This window comes from Zingiber officinale, chromosome 8B, assembly GCF_018446385.1.
Source record: "Zingiber officinale cultivar Zhangliang chromosome 8B, Zo_v1.1, whole genome shotgun sequence".
Taxonomy (NCBI): Eukaryota; Viridiplantae; Streptophyta; class Magnoliopsida; order Zingiberales; family Zingiberaceae; genus Zingiber; species Zingiber officinale.
In genome coordinates, this window is record NC_056001.1 from 34,567,678 (window position 1) to 34,592,083 (window position 24,406).

At 35.5% G+C, this 24,406-nt stretch overlaps 1 protein-coding gene across 1 annotated transcript in view; it reads right to left on the reverse strand.

Moving 5' to 3' along the window:
• Positions 1-5,093: 5,093 nt before the first annotated feature.
• LOC122016850 (kinesin-like protein KIN-7K, chloroplastic) overlaps positions 5,094-24,406 on the reverse strand; it is a gene marked incomplete at its 3' end in the record, with an annotated part of 34,622 nt that continues 15,309 nt past the window's right edge. Inside the window, 11 exon segments of the mRNA XM_042574274.1 lie at positions 5,094-5,279; positions 5,422-5,553; positions 5,637-5,744; positions 5,846-5,950; positions 6,247-6,351; positions 6,429-6,485; positions 6,923-6,990; positions 11,415-11,493; positions 12,287-12,346; positions 12,672-12,725; positions 16,615-16,680. Coding sequence (XP_042430208.1) covers positions 5,094-5,279; positions 5,422-5,553; positions 5,637-5,744; positions 5,846-5,950; positions 6,247-6,351; positions 6,429-6,485; positions 6,923-6,990; positions 11,415-11,493; positions 12,287-12,346; positions 12,672-12,725; positions 16,615-16,680 — 1,020 coding nt within the window.

A 24,406-nucleotide genomic window follows, 5' to 3' on the forward strand; every position in this document is an offset into this window, starting at 1 on the left:
TCACTCGTAACCCTCATCCTATTTACAATTTTGTTAGTTATCATCGCCTTTCTCCTATACAATGTGCTTTCACTTCTTCCTTGTCCGCTGTTTCTATCCCAAAAAATGTACAGGAGGCCCTTTCTCATCCAGGATGGAGGCAGGCAATGATTGAAGAAATGCAAGCATTGAAGTTTAATCAGACATGGTCCCTGGTTCCTTTACCCATAGGGAAAAATCCGGTTGGATGCCGATGGGTCTTTACTGTGAAGGTTGGGCCAAATAGCACTGTGAATCGACTTAAAGCACGCCTTGTGGCTAAAGGGTTCACTCAGATTTTTGGCCAAGATTATGGAGATACGTTTTCTCCTGTGGCAAAAATGGCTTCGGTTCGAATCTTTCTTTCCATGGCAGCCATGAACCAGTGGCCCTTACACCAGCTTGATATCAAGAATGCATTTCTGCATGGTGACCTATCTGAGGAGATTTATATGGAGCAACCACCTGGGTTTGTTGCTCAGGGAGAGTCAGGCCTGGTCTGTAGACTCCACAAGTCCTTATATGGCCTTAAACAGTCTCCTCGATGTTGGTTCGGACGATTCAGCTTGGCTCTACAAGAATTTGGAATGATCAGAAGTAAAGTAGACCACTCAGTATTCTACAAACATTCTTCGAGCCTATGCATGTATCTTGTGGTGTATGTAGACGATATTGTCATAACAGGAAATGACCACGCTGGAATTCAAAGATTGAAGGAACATTTACTCCGTCATTTTGAAACAAAGGACTTGGGAAAACTGAGATATTTTCTTGGAATAGAGGTTGCTCAGTCCAAGTCAGGAGTCGCCATATCCCAGAGAAAATATGCCCTCGATATCCTTGAAGAAACTGGAATGTTAAATTGCAAACCAGTAGAGAACCCAATGGATCCAAATGTCAAACTTCTTCCTGATCAAGGAGAACTATTCTCTGATCCCAGCAGATATCGAAGATTGGTGGGGAAGCTAAATTATCTCACTATCACTAGACCAGACATTGCTTTTGCTGTCAGTGTAGTAAGCCAGTTCCTAAATTCCCCTCGTACTGAACATTGGGATGTTGTTGTCCGAATTTTGAGATTCATTAAAGGGTCACCTGGAAAAGGATTGGTATATGAAAATAGGGGACACAAAGAAATTACTGGCTATGCTGATGCAGATTGGGCTGGGTCCCCGAGTGATAGGAGATCCACCTCTGGGTATTGTATTCTATTTGGTGGAAACCTCATCTCTTGGAAGAGCAAGAAACAGAATGTGGTTGCACGATCAAGCGCTGAAGCAGAGTATCGAGCTATGGCCCTTGCCACGTGTGAACTGATATGGTCAAAACAACTCATTGCTGAGTTGAATTTCTGTGAGGTTGGAACGATGAGGTTAATATGTGATAATCAAGCAGCTCTCCATATTGCTTCTAACCCAATGTTCCATGAACGAACAAAGCACATAGAAGTGGATTGTCATTTTATCCGTGAGAAAGTTGTTTCTGGAGAAATCACCACGTCCTTCGTCAACTCTAATGATCAGCTGACAGACTTGCTCACCAAAGCTCTTCGAGGACCAAGGATTGCATATCTCAGCAACAAGTTGGATGCCTTTGATATCTACGCTCCAACTTGAGGGGGAATGTTGGAAACTAGGAGTTAATAGTATCATGGGAACCGAAGAGTCTCTATTGGAAACTAGGAGTTAATAGTGTTTACTGGAAACCGAAGAGTCTCTTTCTTGTAAAGTGTGTATCATCTCTTGTATAAATTAGGTACCTGCTAAGTAATAAGTTCTAAGTTTTGGACTCACAAAGTCCTGAGTCTTGATTACTCTTTACAAAGAGTAACTTTGAGGAATTTTGAACATAGAGGACTCGTCTAAGAGTAATGAAAAGGCACAAAAAGGGCCATGTCCTTTAACAAGTATGTATGAATCATCAGCAATATATACAGCTAGTAGTAGAGTGGAAAAAGTAGAAAATAATTCATAATTACATGTCATCTGTTATCATATATGGAGATGCACCTGAATCAAATAACCATACAATTTCGGATGCTATCAAGGTAGAATCAAGAGGAGGTAAATGCAGCAAACTTAGATGAGCCAAAGGAGTTCTAAAGTAAAATGGAACCATGTATCGTGCCTATATAATTTCGTTATTTTCTAAATATAAAATATATTAACTAAAAATAATCAAAAAAAAATAAAACTATAAAAATAAATAAATATTATACACACACACAAGGATAATTTTATAAGATTTTAATTAAACTTATTTAAATTATCTCAATCATAACTAGGAATTGATAAAAATTATTAACCTAAGGGATTTAATTAAAACATAAGTTTTAAAAAACTTTACCTTACGCATCGTGGTGCGCTGGCACCAAAGGCGTGCTTGTGTCTGTCCACGGGTGGAACGTATTAGGAGAAACGGTTCGAGATTTGAATCAAATTATTTTTAGCAAAACTGACAAGTCACTTTATGGATGTTAGGATGGATTTGAAAAATGAAGAGACCATAACAACTTGTGTAGTAGCCTGAATGGTGGGTGATGATCCAAACTAATCAAAAAAGCATTTAGATGGATGGTTAAAATAAACATAAGGAGGGTATGAAATACATCTGCATCCTCCATCTCTATGAAGAGCCATAGCTTTATATGTAGGAGCGGAGATGCGTATTTCTTGGGAGATTATGGTTGGGTTTGGAAAAATGATGTGCGTAGATTATATATGTTATTTTGTATTGTTTAACGCACATCTTTTGTATTTGTTATCTGTGATATATGCTTTTGCCCTTTATCATGATAATTTCAGCATAATTACTACTTTGCGTCCAGAGATCTGCTCGGTGTTTGTTTTTACTTTCGGGAGCAATTTGGAGCGGAAAAGAATTCTAAAGACGCAAAAGAAGATTATTTGAAGAAGACCATGACTTAGCCTTGTCTATTCCGTGGAGAGAAAAGCAAGGATTGGAGTGCCCAAATCATTTCAAATGCAAATTGGGTTTGGCAATGCCTTGAGGCACGGCTAAGGAAGCAAGAAGACAAGGGTCGTGCCAAATGGCACGGCCAAAAAGGAGGACAGCGTAGAAATGGGCATGGTCGTGGAGACTGCCCATGCCAGACAACATAAATCATGCCTTGAGGCACAGACCATGCCTCCATAATTGCAGGTTTAAAGATCAGGTCATGTCAAATGGCACGGCCCAAAAGGCAAAACAGAGCAGCCTCATGTTCGACCGTGCCAAATGGCACGGCTAAGCTATGTGGATAGAGACAACTTTGCTCTGGCCGAGCCATAAGGCACGGCTACGAAGCCAGCATAGCTCTGGTAATGCCAAATAGCATGGCCAAGCCATTGCGCCAGAGACAAGTTGGCTTTGGTCGTGCTAAATGGCACAACTAGATAGCTAGAGGACGGTTTGGTCGTGTCCCAGGGCACGGCCACTCCTATAAAAGGGGCACTTCATTTCCTTTATGAGGGAGGGGAGATCCAAGGCGAGAAGGGATCATCTAGGTCAAATATTTGCACTCTGGAGGTGTCATCTGGGCAATCCGAGGTCGTTCTACTACTCCATCCTCGTCGGCACTCCAAGATTTGCATCCAAGGGTTTCACTCGACGTCAAAGGATAAGTTTCTTCTCGCTTTCTTTAAGGTTCTTGAAGTTTCTATGATTTTGAGTTCTTAGGTTGTATTTCTTCCAATTATAGAGTAAATTAATGTTGTTTTAGGACATAGAAAGTAATTTTAATGTGTGGATATTGTAAACTTTGTTGAATTGCCAATTTCCTTGTTTGATGAAGCTTGTGTGACACTTGTTCTGTTTGATGAAATGCTAGCAAATAGGTTTTCTTTGTGAACATGGATTTATCTATCTAGATTGCATTTTTGTATGTGTAGATCTAATTTCTGAGCTAGATACATTGTTGTGTGTCTATATTTGGGCGTGAATCTGAATTTTCATTGAATAGATGCATGAATTATTGCCTCTTTTGAGTGTACGTTCCGATATAGCTCGACATTACCTTATGATACTTGTTTAACGTTCAGTATCTAAGGTAACTATCCTTCTATATGGAACATAACCTCCTAAAGGAGAACAATTCTATGTATGGACAAGTCTATCACTTAACCTAATGGGCTTTCCCTAATCATATGCTACACAAGTGACCTACATAATCTAGAGATGTACACCTGGGGGAGGCCTTGTGACAGGAGGTACTCTACTGAAAACCCAGACTCCCTAAGTTACTTCTTCACTTGATGGCATACTTAATTACTCGCAAGGGAAGTACTCCGATACGCCGTCGCGGGGTGGTATTCGATAGTAATTCAGACTATCCTGCAAACATACAAGCGGAGAACTAGGAATGAGCGAATTCATAGCACAACATTCACCATTACAATGAAAGCAACGGCCTAGAACATTCTCTGAATTAAGGACTTCCTCAATTATCTTTCTTTACTTTTATTTTCACATCTTAATTGAAAATCACAAAACAAATGATTATCGATGTTGTCTAACAAAATTCAACGTGTAAAACCAATTACCTTTTAATCCTCAATTTTCATGGGATCAACTTATATAAATTTTATTACTTGACGACGACCGTGCGCTTGCGGTAATTCACATCAAGAACTAAGTCTCAGCACTAAGGGGGCTGAGTGTCAAGGAGGCACCGACTGAATGGGATGGGATTTTGGGATGGAGACGAATGGGTCATCATGAATTATGAGCAGTTGGGAGGGAGAGGTGGAACTGGCTTTGACACGACAGTATCAACCTAGTGTAGAGAGGGAGGGGACAATGGTGGATTTCCAAGTTGCATGGGCAAGTTGCAAAAGGATGTGAAAAATTAGGTCTCGTAGATTCTAATACCAATTACCAAGTCAAGGAACTTGATATGTTATTCTTTGGTCAAATACAATCCATGTATTTGTAGATCTAAGCATGATTAATTATATATATAATTATGCATATGACTAAATATTCCTTGGACTCAATTATCTCTAATAATTTTATCTAATAGGCTTCAAGCAACAAATTTAACTAGAAATTCCAGCATTATGAATCAAAATACTCACATGATCCTCCTCTCCTAAAGAAAGATGGCGCTGATGTCGAGGTAAATCAGTTAAACAAGCAGGCATTGTGTTTTTGGTAGAAACAAGTATAAGCTTTGTCAGTCTCTGTATTCTACTCATCAAAGCAGCTTTGGCTTCCTCTTCCTCCTCCAAACGTGATTGCATCTTCACTTGACCTTCCTCAAGCTGCTCAGACAGCAAAAACGCCTTTAGTATGAATTTACAGAAGTCCGAAAACAAAAGATCAATATTGTAGAAATTATCAAATATTAACGAGATAAATATACTTAAATTCAAATAAGGCATCTATAGTGCATTTGCAAACTACCTGTTGGCGCAAACTCATTACTTCCTCTTGACTTGCACCACACAGCATTCCTTTCTTTAACTGCTCAAGTTCTTGCTTCAAGCACGATATTTCCTTCTGATACTTCTTAATTAATGACTTCTCATCAATAATCTGGAACAAAATATTAAACTCAAACTCACTTGGCCACATACAAGTACTTTGAATCCAACATGACTAACAAAAAGTAAATGTACCCTGTTGCGAGAAGCATAAATTTCAACTCTCTTTGCTCTACTTGCAAACTTTAGTGTATTATGAGTTTCCTCTAAATTGCTAGATGCAGGTGTCACTGTACATATAAGCTGTATGGTACACAATACCAAATAGAGTGTAGAATTTGAATTCAAATAGAAGTCAACATAAAGATTAACAAAATTTCTAAAAATGATTATTTAATGCTCACCGACACATGCCCATGGCCACTCAATGAAGATTGTAAAAGTCGAGTCAACTTAGAATCCCTATAAGGAATATGGCATGCTTTCCCTTCACTAAGCTTTCCGATGACCTTTATAAAATAGGCAATTTAAATTAGCCATTGAACTGGAAAAACAGATACTCAAGGTACAGTTAGAATCAACAATTGAATAACATATATTAGTGAATTTTCCATCCACTGTTCATTAATAGAGTATAAAGCAACCCAAGGTAAACAAATTTATAATAAAAGAGAGTCACAATTTAGAGTTACAAGGTCTTCATAGACTACTAGTTGCTTTTGTGTCACAAACTAAGATAACACTAGTCAATACCAGTGTCACAAATAAAATTAGATAAAATTACTCTATTAGATAGGATACTAACTGTTCCAAGAGTTAAAAGACTTTTGTTAATGTAAGATCCTTCCTTTCTTCTTATCCCAGTCGTTTCAGTTTTAGAACTCTCAGATCCTGCTAGATCAATAAGATTCTGAAGAAGAGAACCCTGAGTAAGGTTTTGCAATTCAAACACGTAAAATACAATGTGATTAATGTTAAAGATCTTACTAATTGAGAATACATCACTCCATCGTATTCTTCACCATGAGCACTGCTTTCAATCATCTGCGCAAGTCAATCATTTAATCAAATAACTGGGATGAGATAAAAAGCTAACTTTAAAAGAAAAAACTGTTTAAGATGACAAAGAAAAATGTAAACAAAATCTCACAATTTAGTCACTACTACAGCAACTGACTAATATTAAGCAGTGTAATGATAAAGCATTTAACTACAAATAGAAATGATAACAAAATGACTTGGAGAGAGGGCCATCTAGCAATCACTCTTAAGAGTTGAGACCAAATATTTCGTTGTGGAAAAATTACTTGGAAATGCTAACGTAAATTTACAAGAGCAAGCATGAAAATTTGAATCTTCTCTGGTTATTTGATATGAAGAGGCATTCATTGAGTGAGGTAACATAAAGTGATGGCTAGAAATAATATAAAAACTAGTTTAGAATAGTAAGATAGGGAATATCAAGAGTTTTACAAACACACCAATGTAAATATTGTGTGACTTCTGCTGCTGAACAGGTTAAAATTGTTGGAACCCACATGTCGATGTTCTGAAATTAGGAAAACAAAAATATTAATGTAAGTCCCATCGATGTAGACATTGAGAGAGTAGGTGTTCAAGCAACATAAGAATGTTAACTCTACCAGTCATTTTGATGACATGCTAGACAAGAACCCAATTAATGAAAATACATAAGAAAATTCACTTGAGATAATAGTAGTATATAAATCATATATGTCAGAATCAGTACCAACAACAAAATCAACAACAACAACAACAACCAAGCTTCATCCCACTGCATGAGATCGGCTATATGGATCCTTTTACGTCATTGAGCTCTATCTCTAACTATATCATCATCTATATTTAACTAAAGTTTATCTTGTTTTATCGTTGCTAACCAAGTCTTTTTTGGTCTTCCTCCTCGTTTGATATGTGTTTGTCATAATTTCACATCGCCTAACTGGAGCATTTATTGATCGACTAAGTATATGCTCATATCATCTTAAACGTGTTTACCAACGACAAAATCAAATAGTTCAAAAATTCAAGTATGGCCATATCAGACGGGTCTCATCAGCCTAATCACAAAAAAAAAAAAGCAAGATATAAAAGATAGCTTCATACATTATTATAATTGATATTCTAAAATTGTAAATAGAATGTCTATTGTATATCATTTACATATCCAACTAGTAAGAATGCAACATATTAATATTATCATATTATTTTTTATAAAATTAATAAATAATAAAACTAGATTATAATTAATAATTAAGATCATTTTTTAGCACAGATTACTAAACGACACTAAATTATTAATTTATATTTTTTTTATAAAAGTGCTATCATTTAATATTTAAATGTTATAGTTTGAATCCCTGACAAGTTTTTAGTTGAAGAAAGGACAATTCTAGGATCATTTGAGAGAGCATTGTGTTCTTTCTCAACCCACAATAATCTCTTACATTAGATCAATGCTAGATTGGACGATAACTTCATTAGATCAATAATGAGCGAGGGAAAGATGAATGAGTCACTGAGTAATGAGTAATGGCAAAGCTGAATGAGCAGTATCTAATCTTATAGCAAATCTCAAGTTGTGACAAGACTAAGAAATTTTAGAGGGATATAAAATCACTCCTTCCCATGTGGGTTCTCTAGATCAATGTTAGATTGGTCAAGTTTTTCAATCAATCACAATTTGAACAAATTTTAACTCAATTTCATTTTTTTTAGCTTTCAATTTTATCAAATTTTAATTGATTTCATTAATTTTCTAATGTAATATAATTGATATTCTAGCTAATTTCATTCAAATTTGTAGTCTTTCTTAAACTTCTTTTTAATATTTGTGAAATATTGATTTCTCAGAAAAAAATGGATCAGCTATTGTCGATGCCTCTCCAACACGGACAATCCATAGCTGTATTAGATAGTTTGCCAACTATGATATATGTCACTGCTTCATCACAAAGATTAATATACCATGACACTGACAGTAAGAATCTCTAGCTTCTGGAAATTAGTTATAAGGGAATTTTTCAACGCAAGAGACAAGCAAACAACCATGCATTTGTTTTTTTAACGTGTTTAAACTGCAAAAACAAGAAAAACTTCTCAAATCGAGAAACCAAATTGATGTAAGAACGCACTTAGTACAAAGTACAAATGAAATATATACAGATATAATAACAAGGTTTAAAGAACCAGCGTGTGTCAATTAGTACAAATGAAATATAATGGTCTGAGCAAACACCAATAGAACACCGATGCCGGTTTCGGTGTGCGGACGGAACGGTAAGTTTCGCCCGTTCTACCGGTACGGAACGAAATTTCTATCCCTGTGAGAAAGTACAAGAGAAAGTGGACGAAAAACGAATAGCTTATAAGAAATTATATATTTGTAAGAACGAGAAAAACTTAAAAAAATATACAATAACCAAGAAAAAAACTAAAAAAGTAGTGAATAAAGTAAAAAATAAAACTTTTGAACAATTATATCAACAATTGGATACAAAAGAAGAGGGAAGAGATATTTATAGAATAACTAAAGTGAGAGAAGACAAGAGATATTATCCAAATAAAATGTATTAAAGATAAATGTAATAAGGTACTAGTAAATGATAGAGAAATAAAAGAGTGGTGGAAGGGGTATTTTTATTAACTTTTTAATAAAGGTTTAGGTGGTCACTTAACTTAGGTAATTTAAATAGGTTAAATGAACATAGAAATTTAAATTTTTATCATAGAATTCAAACTACATGGGATGTACAATGGAAAAACCGTTGGACCAGATGATATTCCGATAGAGATATAGAAGTGTCTAGAGAAACAAGGTATTGAATGACTTACAAAATTATTTAACATGATATTGAAAACGAAAAAAATGGATGATCAATGGAGGATAAGTACTCTAGTTCTCTTATGTAAGAACAAGGAAGGTGTATAAAATTGTGTAAACTATAAGGGTATTAAACAAATGAATTATACCATGAAACTGAGAAAAACTAATAAAAAAAATTAAGAAAGGAGACCACGATGACCGAAAATTAATTTGGATTCATGCCTCGAAGGTCGATAATAAGTTATACATCTTCTTAGATAATTAATTGAAAAATATCGAGAGCAAAAACAAGATCTATACATGGTATTCATTGACTTAAAAAAAAACTTATGATAGAGTCCAAGAAAAATTATATGGAGAATTCTAGAAAAGAAAAGTGTTAGCATAACATATATTAAACTAATTAAGGATATGTACAAGGATGTAACAACCAGAGTAAAGACTTTAGGCGGAGTAACTGAAACATTTCCAATAAAAATAGGATTACATTAAGGATCGGCTCTAAGTCCCTATCTGTTTACACTAATTATGGATAAACTACACACATTCAAGATACAGTGGTGCATGTTATTTGCAGATATTGTTTTGGCAGATGAAACTCGTGAAGGAATAAATGTTAAACTAGAATTCATATAGTCGACCCCACCTAGTGGGATAAGACTTAGTTATTGTTGTAGATTCAAAGATTTTCTATTTTTAATGATTATCAATTAATTAATTGAACTAAAAATAATTTCTACTCTCTTTTAACTTTAATGTGTCAAAATGAATTCACATATGCTTTATTCTTATAATGTTTTTACTAAGGTTTCAAATTTTAAGTCATGCTGTAGTTTCTGTTTCAAACCAAAACGATACAATTTCAATATTTTATCGTGTCATGACGATACAATTTCGATATTTGTTTGTTTTTAAATATCCCCACCTAGTGGGAAAAGGCTTAGTTGTTGTTGTTGTTGTTTGTTTTTAAATATAAGCCTATATTAATTAAATTTCTTTCATAAATATTTGATTGATATAGATGGCTATATTTTTAGAATATTGAAATTATATTTTTAGAAATTTTTAACCTATTAGAAAACTTAAATTTATTTTTAAAATTTAAAATTAATTTCAATATATATATATATATATATATAAACTGTTATATAATTAAATATAATAGTTATATTATAATATAATATTTATATATAAATAGTTATTACAAATATAATCTATATATACAATTATAATATAATTGTTTAATATATCTATTAAACCATTAAAAATATATTATATATCAGTTTTAGTTAAAACTGAGATTAGATTTTTCCTTTCTCGCGATCTCGTTGGCATCGCCACTATTACTCATCATAATTGCTCAAAGTCACTTATCATCGTCGCTCGTCGTAGCCGCCCATCACTGCACCTCGTTGTCGTCGCTCATCGCTCAAGTAAGATCTCACCTCTCCAACTCCTAGCCCTCTCTCCCTCTCCTTGCATTTTGGTGCCAATCTAGTGTCAAGAATGGCATTTCGATGTCGATCCTGTGTCAAAATGGTAAAAATCACTCGTATAGAGGCATGAGTCAACATCGAAAACCTTGATTTTTACACAATTATTTTGGACAAGATTCAAAAATGCAAGCTATACCGGAATTTTGATCTTTAATCGGAACGATATTGATTAGGTATGTGTCGATATTCCGATACATAGTGTCAATAATAGATTTGAGATTGAAGGAGGAAGGAGATAAAGCATAAGAAGAAAACATTATCTTACTAAATGGGTCACGACACCCTTTGCGACGCTCGCAGAGGGTCGTCACAGAGTGACAACACCCTCCACGACCTCGTGGCTACCTCGTAGTTGTGGTACAACCCTGCACTAAAACCGTAAATACTGCCCATTGCGAGTGGCACAGTTCGGCATTTCAAACACGGGCTACGTCTACTACTACTACTAAACTTAAATTTCATATAATCTTGTCTTTACTATACTACTAAGCTTATATTCACTTAATTTTATAATAATACAATTAAAATTTTAATAAACACATTTTCAAAAAATACAAGCATTTGGTAGCAACAAAGTGACTAAATAAATTCAAAGGGGCTAAAAGAATAGGGTAAAAAAAAATGATTTACCTTCACCAGAGGCAATAAAAGACAATGCATGACCAGGAGATAAAACAACTTCCTCCTTTATTGCCTCGACATATGTGCCCTAAAATGATTTTCCATAGAAAGATATAATTATTCATAGAAATATTAACCAATGAGCATAAGTCAACAAGTTTCTATTTGGCCTACTGAATAATAAATAACTTAAATGATAGAAAAATTAAGTAATTAAGTTTTTCCAATAAATAGGTTTGAAGAACTAACATTTATACTATTCTATTATGGCAACCAACCAAAGGAACGGAATGGATTATTCCTCTTTTCTTTTCATTCTATTCAATTCCTAATCTCATTATATTCCATTTTGTTTGTGCACCAAATGCAACCTAAGAATCATTAAGCGTCTCTGTACATTATACAGACAGAAAACATATGGCTTTATAAAGTTCAGATTTCTTTGCATTCCTTTGTTAATTCAACAGAGGAATTTACTGATTTATTTAGAAAGTGTCATCATAATGCAGTTTTTTGTGGCATTATAAGCGGGATGGGCATGAGAAATATCTAAGTGTCATCTTGAAGAGAAGAGGATAGTGTGGGAATAAGTTGTGATATTTTGTTTATTGAGGGGTCTGTTTATAAATACGTCAATCAATATTACAAACGAGTATCATTAGGGAAACATTAACCAACATACATCCTATTGTTTCCCAAATCCAGATCTTTGTTTGACCAGTACATACCTCAAATCAAATGGTACTGGTTCAGCTACAGAACCATGTTGTGAAATTTAACAAGAAAAGCAAGAATAATAGTAATCAAAGATAGAAAGCAAAATAGATAGATAAGTACATAAGAAAACTAAAAACCAAATAGACGAAGTTTGTTGTTCATACATGAGCATCTTCTCTAACACGTAAATTTTGGCCAGTTGGATCAAGCAAGTCGTTGATAACCTGTATAGCAGTAATTTAATAGATAAGCCCCAAATTTTAATAGATTATGCAAAAGATAGATCAATCTGGTTGAACACCTTCGCGAGAAAGCCCAAGTTTGTCAAGAAGTCCACATTTAGAATAAAAGCAAAGACAATTACATACTACATATAGTAGCCAACATCCATCAATATATAAAAATATAAGAAAAAGACAGGATGAGTGGGAGGTTGATTAAGCTAACTGATATGATACAAACTACAATGAAAATACAACTAATGCATGTAAATTTTATCAAAAATTTAAACAGTGATTAGAAATTATTGTATCCCTGCCAAATGCTTACCTCATTATATATCTCAAGGTAGGATACACGAAGTAAAAACTCTCTTCCTGGAGTCTGCCAAGGAAGTTCAAGTTATGTAAGACAAAGAATTTTATTATAAAAATGTGCTAGTATTAGACAGGAAGCAGAATTATATGCACAATACATCATCAGAAATTTATCTTTTATCAAATAGAATAGCAACATCCAAGCAATGTTTCTTTTGGATACAACAATGACATGTCTCAGAAATATACCCTAGCAAAGTGCGCATTCTACTATACTTCTCAGTTCTTACTTGTCCAACCTGTCAGATCGATATTTTTTCCATGCTTTAACAAACACACACGGTAATGGGAATTTAGATGATAGCATTGTTGACAGGAACTCAGCACATCACTAGCGATAGCTTCATGCAACAAGGACATAAATGGATCACACATGTCTACATCAACACACTGAATTTATGTTTTATTACTTTATTTTGCCAATCTACTGTGAAATCCAAATTAACCACAATCCAAAATTTATAACTACAATCTTATACAACTTGCTAACCTGTTTCTCAAAAAAAACTCCTACTCACATCCAAGAAGTATGTCTTCTAGGATATATTTACAATACAGCAAGTATGAAAATTATCATTAATTTGAGGAAAACTATAACAGTATTGCCCCATGCAGTCCCCATTATGGTTCCACTTTGATATAGATTAGATTTGCACTCACACCCCTCTAGTTGATATATTTACAATTTAGCTCTATTCTGTTTACAATTTGATGCTGAATGCTCAATTCTAGGATCTTTGTGAGATTTTGTGATCGAATCAATTAGCTGATTATTGGAACTAATGAATGCAGTGAGAATCTCCTTGGATTGCACTTTTCCTCATATGCAATGATAATTGATCTCAATATGTTTCATCCTCGCACAAACATAGGATGGGAAGGATGTGCATGACAATTTAATGTTTAGAATACAATTTCATTAACTCACAATACAACTTCATTGGCTCACTCAGAATATTACATGGATTAGACATTAACTGTTTGAGCCAAATCCTTCTTTTGCACTCAATATGGCCATAATATTTTGCTTCATGCTGTTCCAAGGTATCAGATGGCCACAAAGAAGAATATAGTATTGTGATGAGGATCTCCTATCTATGGAAAAGTTTGCTCCACAATAGCTCTACTTGACAGTTCTAGGAGGCAATTTATCCCTAATAACTGGAGAAACATATGAACAAAATAAGTATACTGAAATATAAGAGGTGGAAAGATATAAAGGGCATGAAGAGGGAAAAGAATTGTGAAGGAGATTTGACCTGAAAAATAAAAGAAGGCATGTGATTTATAAGGTAATACGTAATGAGAATCATCCCAAAACTTAAAATGAACTACCATATGAAGTAATAGTATAAGAGTAGTCTAATATTTTTTGGAACTATATCTTCTCAAAACTTTAAAAAAAAATCAATTTGAATTCTTATCTAAGCACAAAATAAACAAAAAATGAAAAAGAGTTCAGAACTTTCTTTTAGTAAGAAAAATTAACGTCATTCTTGAATAGTGTGTTATTGTTAGAAACCAAGCTTCGAGCAGACATAATTGAACCACAAATATAAAAGTGTACTAAGGAAAAGGTGCAGGAGAACATTTACAGATGACGGGAGGAAATAGCTGCTATGAAGAAATGGCAATTGAATATATTCTCCTAATTGATAGGATTCACATTCAAGACTAAGGATTGATAGGAAAGACTAGCGCTCATCTTATAGATAATGAAGGATAGATTGTGCTAGACATATATTTGAAGAGGAAAGGGGTTAGGCACCAGAAAAGATGAATGTGCAATTAGAATCAAATAATATAATCCTCAAGAAACTTGGCCTACACAAAGTACTCACATAGTCTGCGAATCCTAAATGGACATGGAAACAACACCAAGTTCATAGTGAATCCCAAATGCAACTTGGAATTTGCTAACAAATAGCAAATTTGAGGAAAATAGAGAACCAAAGACAGTGATAAAGATGGAGGAGTGGTTTGGCCAACATCCTTCCCATATGAGAGTGATTCATCTACTATGTAGCATGGATAGAATAATATGAAGAAATAAAAGTGATGAAAGGCTACAGACGAGAGAAATGTTACTAAGCATGCACCCAAAGGCTCTTAAATCTAGAATCTAAATGTTACTTGGTGATGTCTGTCAGGACAGCAATAGAGTTATCTCCACAAACCAAGGATGTCAGGCTGTGATGATACATTCCGAGTAGCTTACCATTGGAGAAAGTGTTTACACTCCAGAACTGATATGTTAACAGTATGTTTGGTGTTGAAAGGCTTACTTCCAAGAAGACTCAGTATTAACATTTTCTGCTTAGACCATCTCATATTGCATAGATTGAAGAGATTCAAGCAGAATCAATGTGTTACGCAGGTAATAAAGTTATCTCCATGAACCAAGGATGTAACAGACTGTGATGATACATTCAGAGTAGCTCACTATTGAAGAAAGCATTTATACTCAAGTGATATCTCAACTGTATGTTTGTTGTTGAAAGGACAGTATTAATATTTTCTACTTAGATCGTATTGCATTGCATAGATTGAAAAGATTCAAGCAGAATTTTTTGGGAAGAAAACATCTGATATCTGAAAGCAACAGATTAAATTGCAGATTGCAACAGTGATCTGGAAACTGAAGATTTCAGAAAACAATAAACCAGATCTCGCAAGATCAATTATAAGAGAAGCTATTTGAAAAGATTGATGGAAGAAGAACATAGGTGAAGGCTGAAAACAAACCAATTTGAACATATCTGCACCTTGTCAGAATGGCAAACCCAGATCCAGTGAAATAAACTACAAGCAAATCTTTCAGCAGAAACAAAAATGGAACCGAAAAATCTGGCCAAATATGATGGGGAAGTAGTTGAAAAAATGGGAAAAGTCTAAGAAGTATTTTCTGTATTATGGAAGAAGTTGAATCTGAGAAAAAAGACAGAAAAACTGGAAAACGTAGGTCAAGCTGTTATGCAAGGGAGGGAAGAAATCAGTTTTAGAAATCAGAACAAAATCAGATTACTTCCAAAATGGACTACAAACAAAAACCTCAAGCAACGTCGCTGAGAGCAGATCATCTTCCCTATTGAGAGCATGCTGATTTTGGGATGGAAAACTTGCTGGTTCTGAGATATGGTATATTTTGTTTCCTGAGAATCTGGAAGAAGGCATCACTACATGGGAGCGAACATGCAGAGGAATACCGTTCTCGCTGCTGGGAGTGGAAGTGACCAAGCATGGGGATCTTTCCAGCAAAACTTAGAAGGAAATGCATGAGAAGGAGGTTGTTTCCATCTAGCTGATGAAAAGCACAGAAAAGACTCCCTGTCAGATCAGTCAGGGATAGCACGAGAGGAGGAAGACAATGAGATCAGACATTAGAACTTAGGTTATCTCATGGGAAGGAAGGAGAAGGTACCATGTTAATTTTGGAGAAAATTAATAGGGCATTACCCTAGGTAGCCCCCTCGACCTTCAGTTAGACTGCCATTATTGTTCATTTACATTTACACTCCTCAAGTTGATATATTTACAACTGAACTCTATTCTATTTATAATTTGGTTCGCAACAATTACTACAGCTAAGTGAAGCAACACCACTGTGTGGACTCTTGTTGATACTGAAATATTAGATAATCTTCCAACCTTTTAATTGTTGACCAACATATACCCTACAAAATTGATTCATATATATCCATATTGTCCATTATAATCAACTTATTACTGGAAACTTCTTTTCTAATTAAGAATGCAATAAGTCTTCGCTGATGCTTTCCTTCCCTGATAAATATCTGATATAATCAACAAAGTCCATTTAAAATTTGCATAGATATAAATTCTACAACTGAAATATATTTTCTAAATCAGATATATGAGATACAAAAATAGCTTACATCTTGAATTATGCTGAAGACATCCTTGATCGCTAGAGGTATGATGCCCGGAGAATTGGGATCGCCCTAGAAAATCAAATTTAGATTAAGCAAATGATTACATATGGATGTTTTCAGATATGCAGTTTACATCCACATCCAAAGCCAAATGGATTGCTTAACAGCAAGTGTAACATATTTAACAAGAATGTAAAGAATTCAATTCAACAACAACAGAAACGATATTGCACCTGAGATTGAATACAGAAAAATTCATAGCAAGAAGCCATTAAATAAAGGTTATTCCATCCCAAATGCTCCCAGCGATGTGAATATAGAAACAATAGAATTAAAAGGTTAATTACTAATAGACATTATACGATATTCTTCAAGAAAAAGGCACTGATATAAGAAGAGGCATTTGCTTCTGTGGATCATTCTAAATACTCCACCTATCACATTTCATTAAGTCTGTAATCTATCAAGAATCACAGAAGGCTCCTCAAACATGCAATTCCTCTGTTGATGATGGCTGAGATATTCACTTGTTCACTTGATGAACCATACATACTACTTGTTTCTACCACTAAATGGGCTTAATCTATAAGAAACAATATATATATATATATATATTGCAGATTATTTCCAGCTCACCAAAATCAACAATATTCTCTTTGAATGAGAATGGAAAACAATCGAAGTCATAGTATGTTAGTTGTCTGACAACTATTCGCTGCCAATCAAACAACTTCACCAAGATTGCCCAGCACTTGTTTGCTTGATGAACCATATATATTCTACTTATTTTTACCATTGAATGGGCTTGATCTATATCTAAGAATCAAGAATTATACTGTTGATTAATCCAGATTCAGCTCACCAAAAGCAACAATGTTCTTTTAAGAAGTGAGAATGGAGAACATAATCAATCTTATAATATGGTTGGTTTACTGGTGCCTACTCACTGGCAATCAAGCAACTACACCAAAATAGATAATTAATAACAGTCGTTCAGAATAATGAGTTGTTCACTCAATCATCAGTGACTGTATCATTCAGTCATCTCTGTATTGTCCTAAAATCTCTGCAAGATTTCCTTATGATATTGCTGTGTGTTTCAATAAGCAACTAAGAAATAACCTATTCCTTACCTAATAGATGGCCCTAATACTCTTGAGCATGCAGCTGGCAAGAGGTGGAAGTTGAAATCAATCATTTGAAAAGAAAATAAGCAGTCTGATTCTAATAGAACGGAATGCACTGGAAAATGAGAAAAAATGGCCATAGAAAGGCATGTTGTCTATGGGAAAAGTATAAACAAGCATTTTCAGTCAAAATATGATAAAATGGATTTGACCATAAAGAATAGAGAAGATATGAGATTTATAAGGTTGCATATGCACTTTTTTCTAGACATATCGTGATGCTTGTTGATATATTACATCAGGCTAGAACATAAACCTAGGGCATAATGTAACATTGGATGATAGTTATGTTAATAGAGTTTCATACAGATGTTAAGTATATTGTGGATGGAGCCTTGAGCCTATTAGGATCATTTCTATATTAGAATAGAACATCTCTTGTCTCAATTATATGATGGCTACATCTCGGCGAGTGTGATGTGTCAAATATAGCATGTTCAATTACCATTAGTAAGCCATACATGTATGGGAGCATACATGAGCACCACACTACCACGTAGTAGGAGAGTGCAGGATTTCTCATTAATTGGTGTTTAATGGTTAACTATATAGAAATTTGGGATAGCAATCCCCCTCCCATCAAGAATGGCTCTAACCCGAAATGATTGAGGTTGTACTATGTTGTAAAATAACTAGAGAGGGGAGGGGCCAAATAAAACACCCTACATAAACGAGGCAAATATGGGTAGAATTTTTTACCTCGCTCCACTTGCCCTACTTTCAATATGCTTTATTTTATGTCCCCTCGGATGGGTCATGGATCTAGTGGCTAGCACATAAGGTGTTGCCACCAATGAAGTCTGGGGTTCAAATCTCGGCAAAGCCGAGGTAAATGTCTCCCTTATGTGCTAGTCACTATTCCAAAGGCTAGTAGCCGCCCGTGATTTACCTCCTCTGTGTTGGCCCTGGGACGGGTTAGCGGGGGCGCTGGGGGCGAGCGTATTCGCCTTTTGCCACCAATATGCTTTATTTTATATTATATTATCTCACTCAACCCATACTTCATAAGAAGTGAGGTGTGGGGGGCAAGGATAGAGAAGAGTTTTTCTTCTTTGCCCCACTCTGCTTTGTATATGGAGCAAGGATACGAATTGAAAAATTCACCCCACATTGCCCCATTATCATCTTTAATAATGATTCGCAACTTATTGCTTAATTCATTTTGCATATTGCAATTAACATCATAGTATGTCTTTGTCGATGTTATCAACCTATCATCCTCTATTATCCACATTATTACTTCTACGTTTCCTATTGTTGCTCCAAAGCTGTTTTGATAGATTAAGGTTAGGACTTATGGTTGTGGAGACCCCCTTAAGGCGTGATAATGTGCAAGTTGTAATGTATGTTAAGTGAAACCCCCATTTAAAGTAGTGGTGTATAAGTTGTCTAAGTCAAATGTCTTTTTTTTTCCTTTTCAAAGACATCTTGTTAGGGCACATGAGGACACAAAGATTGATAAAGGAATACCCTAAGTAAAAAAAAAAAAAAAAAAGAATTAAAAGATATGAGAGAAATCTTCCTTGGCTTGTCACTTCTTTAACTTTAAAACACACACCTAAATAGTTTTTATCTCAGGACAAGATGAGCAAAAGATGGAAGACTTCAATATGCTCCTTTAATAAAAAAAAAGAAATGAAATAGTCATCAATAATGACAACATATTTGAAACTAAACTTTGGGTAAAGATGACTCAAAATCCAAACATCAAAATATACAAAGGAAAAAAAGTACAGAAGCATAATGATAAATGCTAGGAGGAAATGATGAATGAACATGCTTTCCTAATTGGAAGGATAGACATTTAAAATTTTAAAGATTAGACAAACTAGAGACTATCTTTTGTAGGTTCTAAAGACTACAACATTCTAACCAACTATGGATTTGGGTAGACAGGAATCAACTAGAGCAGAAGAATGTACAGTTGTAATCAACTACACAATCCTCAAGACCTATCTTGTATTGATATGCTTCCAAACTATGCCACTTGAATAAAAACATAATTAGCACCAGAAGTTACTAAGCAATTTAGTAGACATATAGAATAAAGAAGTGGTAAAGATGGAATATGAATGACTTGAGCAATAGTCTTCACAAATGGGAGTAACCCATCTGATAGTTAGCAAGTGTAAGATGAGATACGAGACTAGAGAAAAGTAAGAGGTTAGCAAACATATGATCAGAGGCTCCTAAATCCTGAATCCACATGCTAGATACAGTAATCATCGTACCCAACACTAAATTACCTCTATTAACAATTGATGACATAGAGTGACAATGCACCTTAGAGAAAGCATTGATATTCCTCAACCGGTACTTTGAATGTAGAAGGCCTACTATCAGAAACACCATCCTAAGGATTTGCTTAGGCTGATTTATTCTTCAAAACATAGGAACAAACAATGGTTAGGTAAGGAATCACAGAAAGAAATATGTTTAGAAAACTTTCTTGCACCACACTGCAGCTTGCAACAATGGAAAACAAAAGAAATAGAGGATATTTGGTACTTCAAAACCTACTGGAATAAGTTTTATAGATTGTTGCTTGCCACCAGATCAGAATACAACTATGAAATCTGGCGATGGAATTGGAATCAGCTAGAAAGATGCAAAACAGAAGACCAAAACACCTTGAAAGTGATCAATGGATGTAACTGGAAATAAATCTCAGCAAAAATAAAAATGTCTGAAGTTGTAAATTCTGAAAGAAGAATAACTGGAAAACTGTTGCAGATTTCAGGAATAATGGAAAAAGGTAGAATAGAGGACTAAGTAAAAGAAGTAGGATTAAATCAGAAAAGTGAAAGAAAAATTCAAGAGAACTTTGATAAATTGAGAAATATTGGAGCTTTCAAGCAGAAGAGTATTGGGATACAGAAGAAAGAATTTGGAATCTTTTGCAACAGCTTCCCAATTGCAAAAAACCAACTCAGCCTGCTCTGCAGTTACAATGGTAGTAGCAACAGAGCTGAAAGAGCAGTGTTAGGTAATTTATGCACTCACGAGTATATTGGGAAGTAATCCACATCCTGACAGAGAAGCAAATATTAATGCTTAGCAACATATGTTCATGTGACTTGTAGGAGGTTGCAGATAGGAAAATGCAAAGCAGAAGACATTAATTGACACTTGCCCTCTTTCAACTGATTAATGGAGGAAACTGGAAATAATTCTCCACAGCAACAGAAACTATGGAGCCATTAATAGGAAATTTGTTGCAGTTCAAGTATGAATGAGAAAAGGTAGAAAAAGTAAACCAAATAAACTAGAATGGGTTGGACAGTTGGAAAAACTAGAAGTAGATTTCGAGAGAACTTTGAAAATTGAGAAATTCAGGAGCTTTCGTGAAACAGAGCAGTGCGAACAGAAGAAAGAGTGCACTGTTGCAACAGCTTTCCAATCACAGAAAACCTAGTGACGAGGGTAGTAACAGCAGAAGAGGCTAGCTCTAGGAGATTTCAGGACTCTCAGGTATGTTTGGAAGGAGCAGAAAACCAACTCAACCTGCTCTAGTGATGATGGCAGTAGCAGCAGAAGAGGGCAGCACTAGGAGATTTCTACACTGACATGTATGTTGGGAAGGAGTCATGCAGCCTAAACACAAACAGAAAGCATATATCCATGCTTAGCAACAGATACTATGCAACTTGTGGGAAACCACAGTTAGGAAGACATGAAAAAGAATACCTTAATTGAAAGCCTGCCTTCTTTAAAGCAATCAATGAAGGAAACTGGAAATAAATCTCCACAGAAACAGAAACAATGTTTGAGGATGTAATTTCTGAAAAAACAGAAACTGGAAATATGTTGCAGTTCAAGTACAAATAAGAAAATCTAGAAATTGTGGAAATAAACTATGGAACAGATTGGAAAACTAGAAACAGATTTCAAGAGAACTTTGAGAAATTGAGAAATCAAGGAGCTTTCATGTAGCACAGATATGGAAGACAGAACAAAATGTTTGGTATCTGTTGAAAAAGCTTCCAAATCACAGAAAGTCAACTCAACCTGCTCCAATGATGATGGTAGTAGTAGCAGAAGAGGGTAGGAGATTTCTGCATCCTCAGTTATGATGGAAAACCGTCCTACAGCCTACACATAAACAGAGGAGCAAGTATTCACACTTGGCAAGAGAAGCTTATGTGGTTTGTGGGAGGTCGCAGCTAGAAGATGTGAAGCAGAAGACCTTAATTGAAAACCCTTCTTCCAAACGATCAATCGAGGAAACTGGAAATAAATCTCCATAGGAACACAAACAAGTTTGAATCTATAATTCCAGAAAGAATAGACTTGAATTTCTTCCAGATCAAGAACAAATGGGAAAAGCTAGAAATAGCAGATCAAATAAATAGTAAAATGGAAACAGAATGGAAAAACTGTAAACAGATTTCAAGAGGACTTTGGGAAATTGAGAATCCAGGAGCTTTCACAGAGCAGAAGAGTGGAAGGCAGAAGAAAAGAGTTTGGCATTTTGTTGCACAGCTTCCCAATTGCAGAAAACCAACTTAATTTGTTCTTTAGTGGCAATGGTAAGCAGCAGAAGCAGCAACAAAGGAGCAGCACTAGGAGATTTCTGCACTCAAAGGTAAGTTGGGAAGGAGTTACATGGTCTGCACACAAATAGGGGAACAAATATTCATGCTAATACAATTGAGAGGAAAATAGGAATTGACATTGGCGTTGATACCATGATATAGGAAAATATGAGGAAATTATTAGTCCTTACCCTAGGTAATCCCTTTGACCTTAATATATAGTATCATTATTATCATTTTATATTAATACCGCTAACATTTGTATATTTATCATTAGGATCTATTCTAAAGACAATTAACTAGAAGTGGTGGCAAAATTGATCCATCGAGGTTTCTTTTGATAAGCAGTGACAATGGTAGTAGCAGCAGCAAAGGAGCAGCACTAGGAGATTTCTGCATTCGCAGCTAAGTTGGGAAGGGGTCACATAGTCTACGTGCAAATGAGGCAGCAAATACTCATGCTAATACAATCAGGAGAGAAAAATAGGAATCGATATTGGCTGATACCATAATACAGGAAATTACTACAATACTTACCCTAGGCAGTCCCTTTGACCTTAATACATTGTATCATCATCATCATTGACATTTATACCCCTAACATTTGTGTATTTATCATTAGGGCATATTCTAATCACAATTAACTAGACGTTGTGGCATGATCGATCCATCTAGCTTTTTTTCTATAAGCATCAACAGCATTCGCCCGGAACCTATATTGCCATTTTGCATCATCATTCTGGCTTCAATTTTATTAAAGACAAGATTCATCGACAATATAGCATCACATGAATATTTGAAATAGAGGTAACTTTTACTAATCCAAGGATATGGAATTCTAAAAGAAGGTTCTAAATCACTAAGAGATAGACTCTCACTCTATCCAGGAGGCATATGACCATCAGGTTATCACTCTACCACATATACCCACCGCTCTACATACAGTAAATATGTAAGCACCTCGTGATAGTTTTGATGTGATCAACCAAGTCAGGTTAGGTCCTGTTGGTATTTAACCTTGTGTCTAAGTGTGCAGGAACTTAGGAGGATAAGAAATCGAGTGAAAGATGCAACTAGCGAAAAGGACGGCAAGGTAGAGAGCCGACAGATTCGGTGTGTCTGAGGAATGAGGTGCTACGGAAGAATACGCGGACGGATGAGAAGGAGGAGTGCGGCGTTTCTGAGGGACGAGAAGTCGGAGCATAAGTTTGCTCAAGAAGGCAAAGTTGGGTTCGGGTGAGCCTTATTCCGGATGGCCAAGATCACCCAAGCGAGCGGAGCAAGAGCAGAAGACCCGGACCAATGCGAGCTGAACCGGAGCGGAAAACCGGTACCAAAAGTCAATAAAATGTTGACTTTGCAGTTCGGGGCGCCCCGATCTAGTCTAGGGCGCCCGAACCTAGAATTTTAGCCAAATACAACGTTAAGTGTCGTGTTGCGATAGGGATAAAACTTTATCCCCTCAGGGCACCCGGAACCCTTCCAGGTGCCCCGACCAGGGCTATAAATACAGTCCTAGTCCCAAAAGTAAAACACAACACATGTGATTGATTCTTCTTGTGTTTAATTCTATAATTGAGTGCTTTAATTGTTGTAAAGAGGCTTCTCCACCTGAAGGAAAGTTTAATGAGCTTTCAACATCCTTGGATTAACAATCTCCCCAGTTGTAACCAAGTAAACCCTTTCGTGCCTCTTCTTTTTTAGTTTTTTATTTTGTTTATACAAGTGTTAGTTTAATTAAGCTGTAAAAGATCGAGGAATATTCGTTTTATTTTTGCAGGGCTATACACCCCCCTCTAGTCGGCCGCCAAGGGTCCAACAATTGGTATCAGAGACAAATCGCTTTAGGAGGACTAACCGTCAAATGAAACACACGATATGGCCGCACCGAGCATCTACCCACCAAAGTTCGAGGGGGAAGTCACGAGCTGGAAGAAAAAGATAGAGGTATTCTTTAAGACAGATTTTGAATTACTTTTAATAATGAAATTTGGATTTTTAGCACTTGAGGGTAAAGAAGAATATGAACGAAGAAGGAGCAAGCCGACTTCGTGGCAAGCGGCAAAGCAGAGT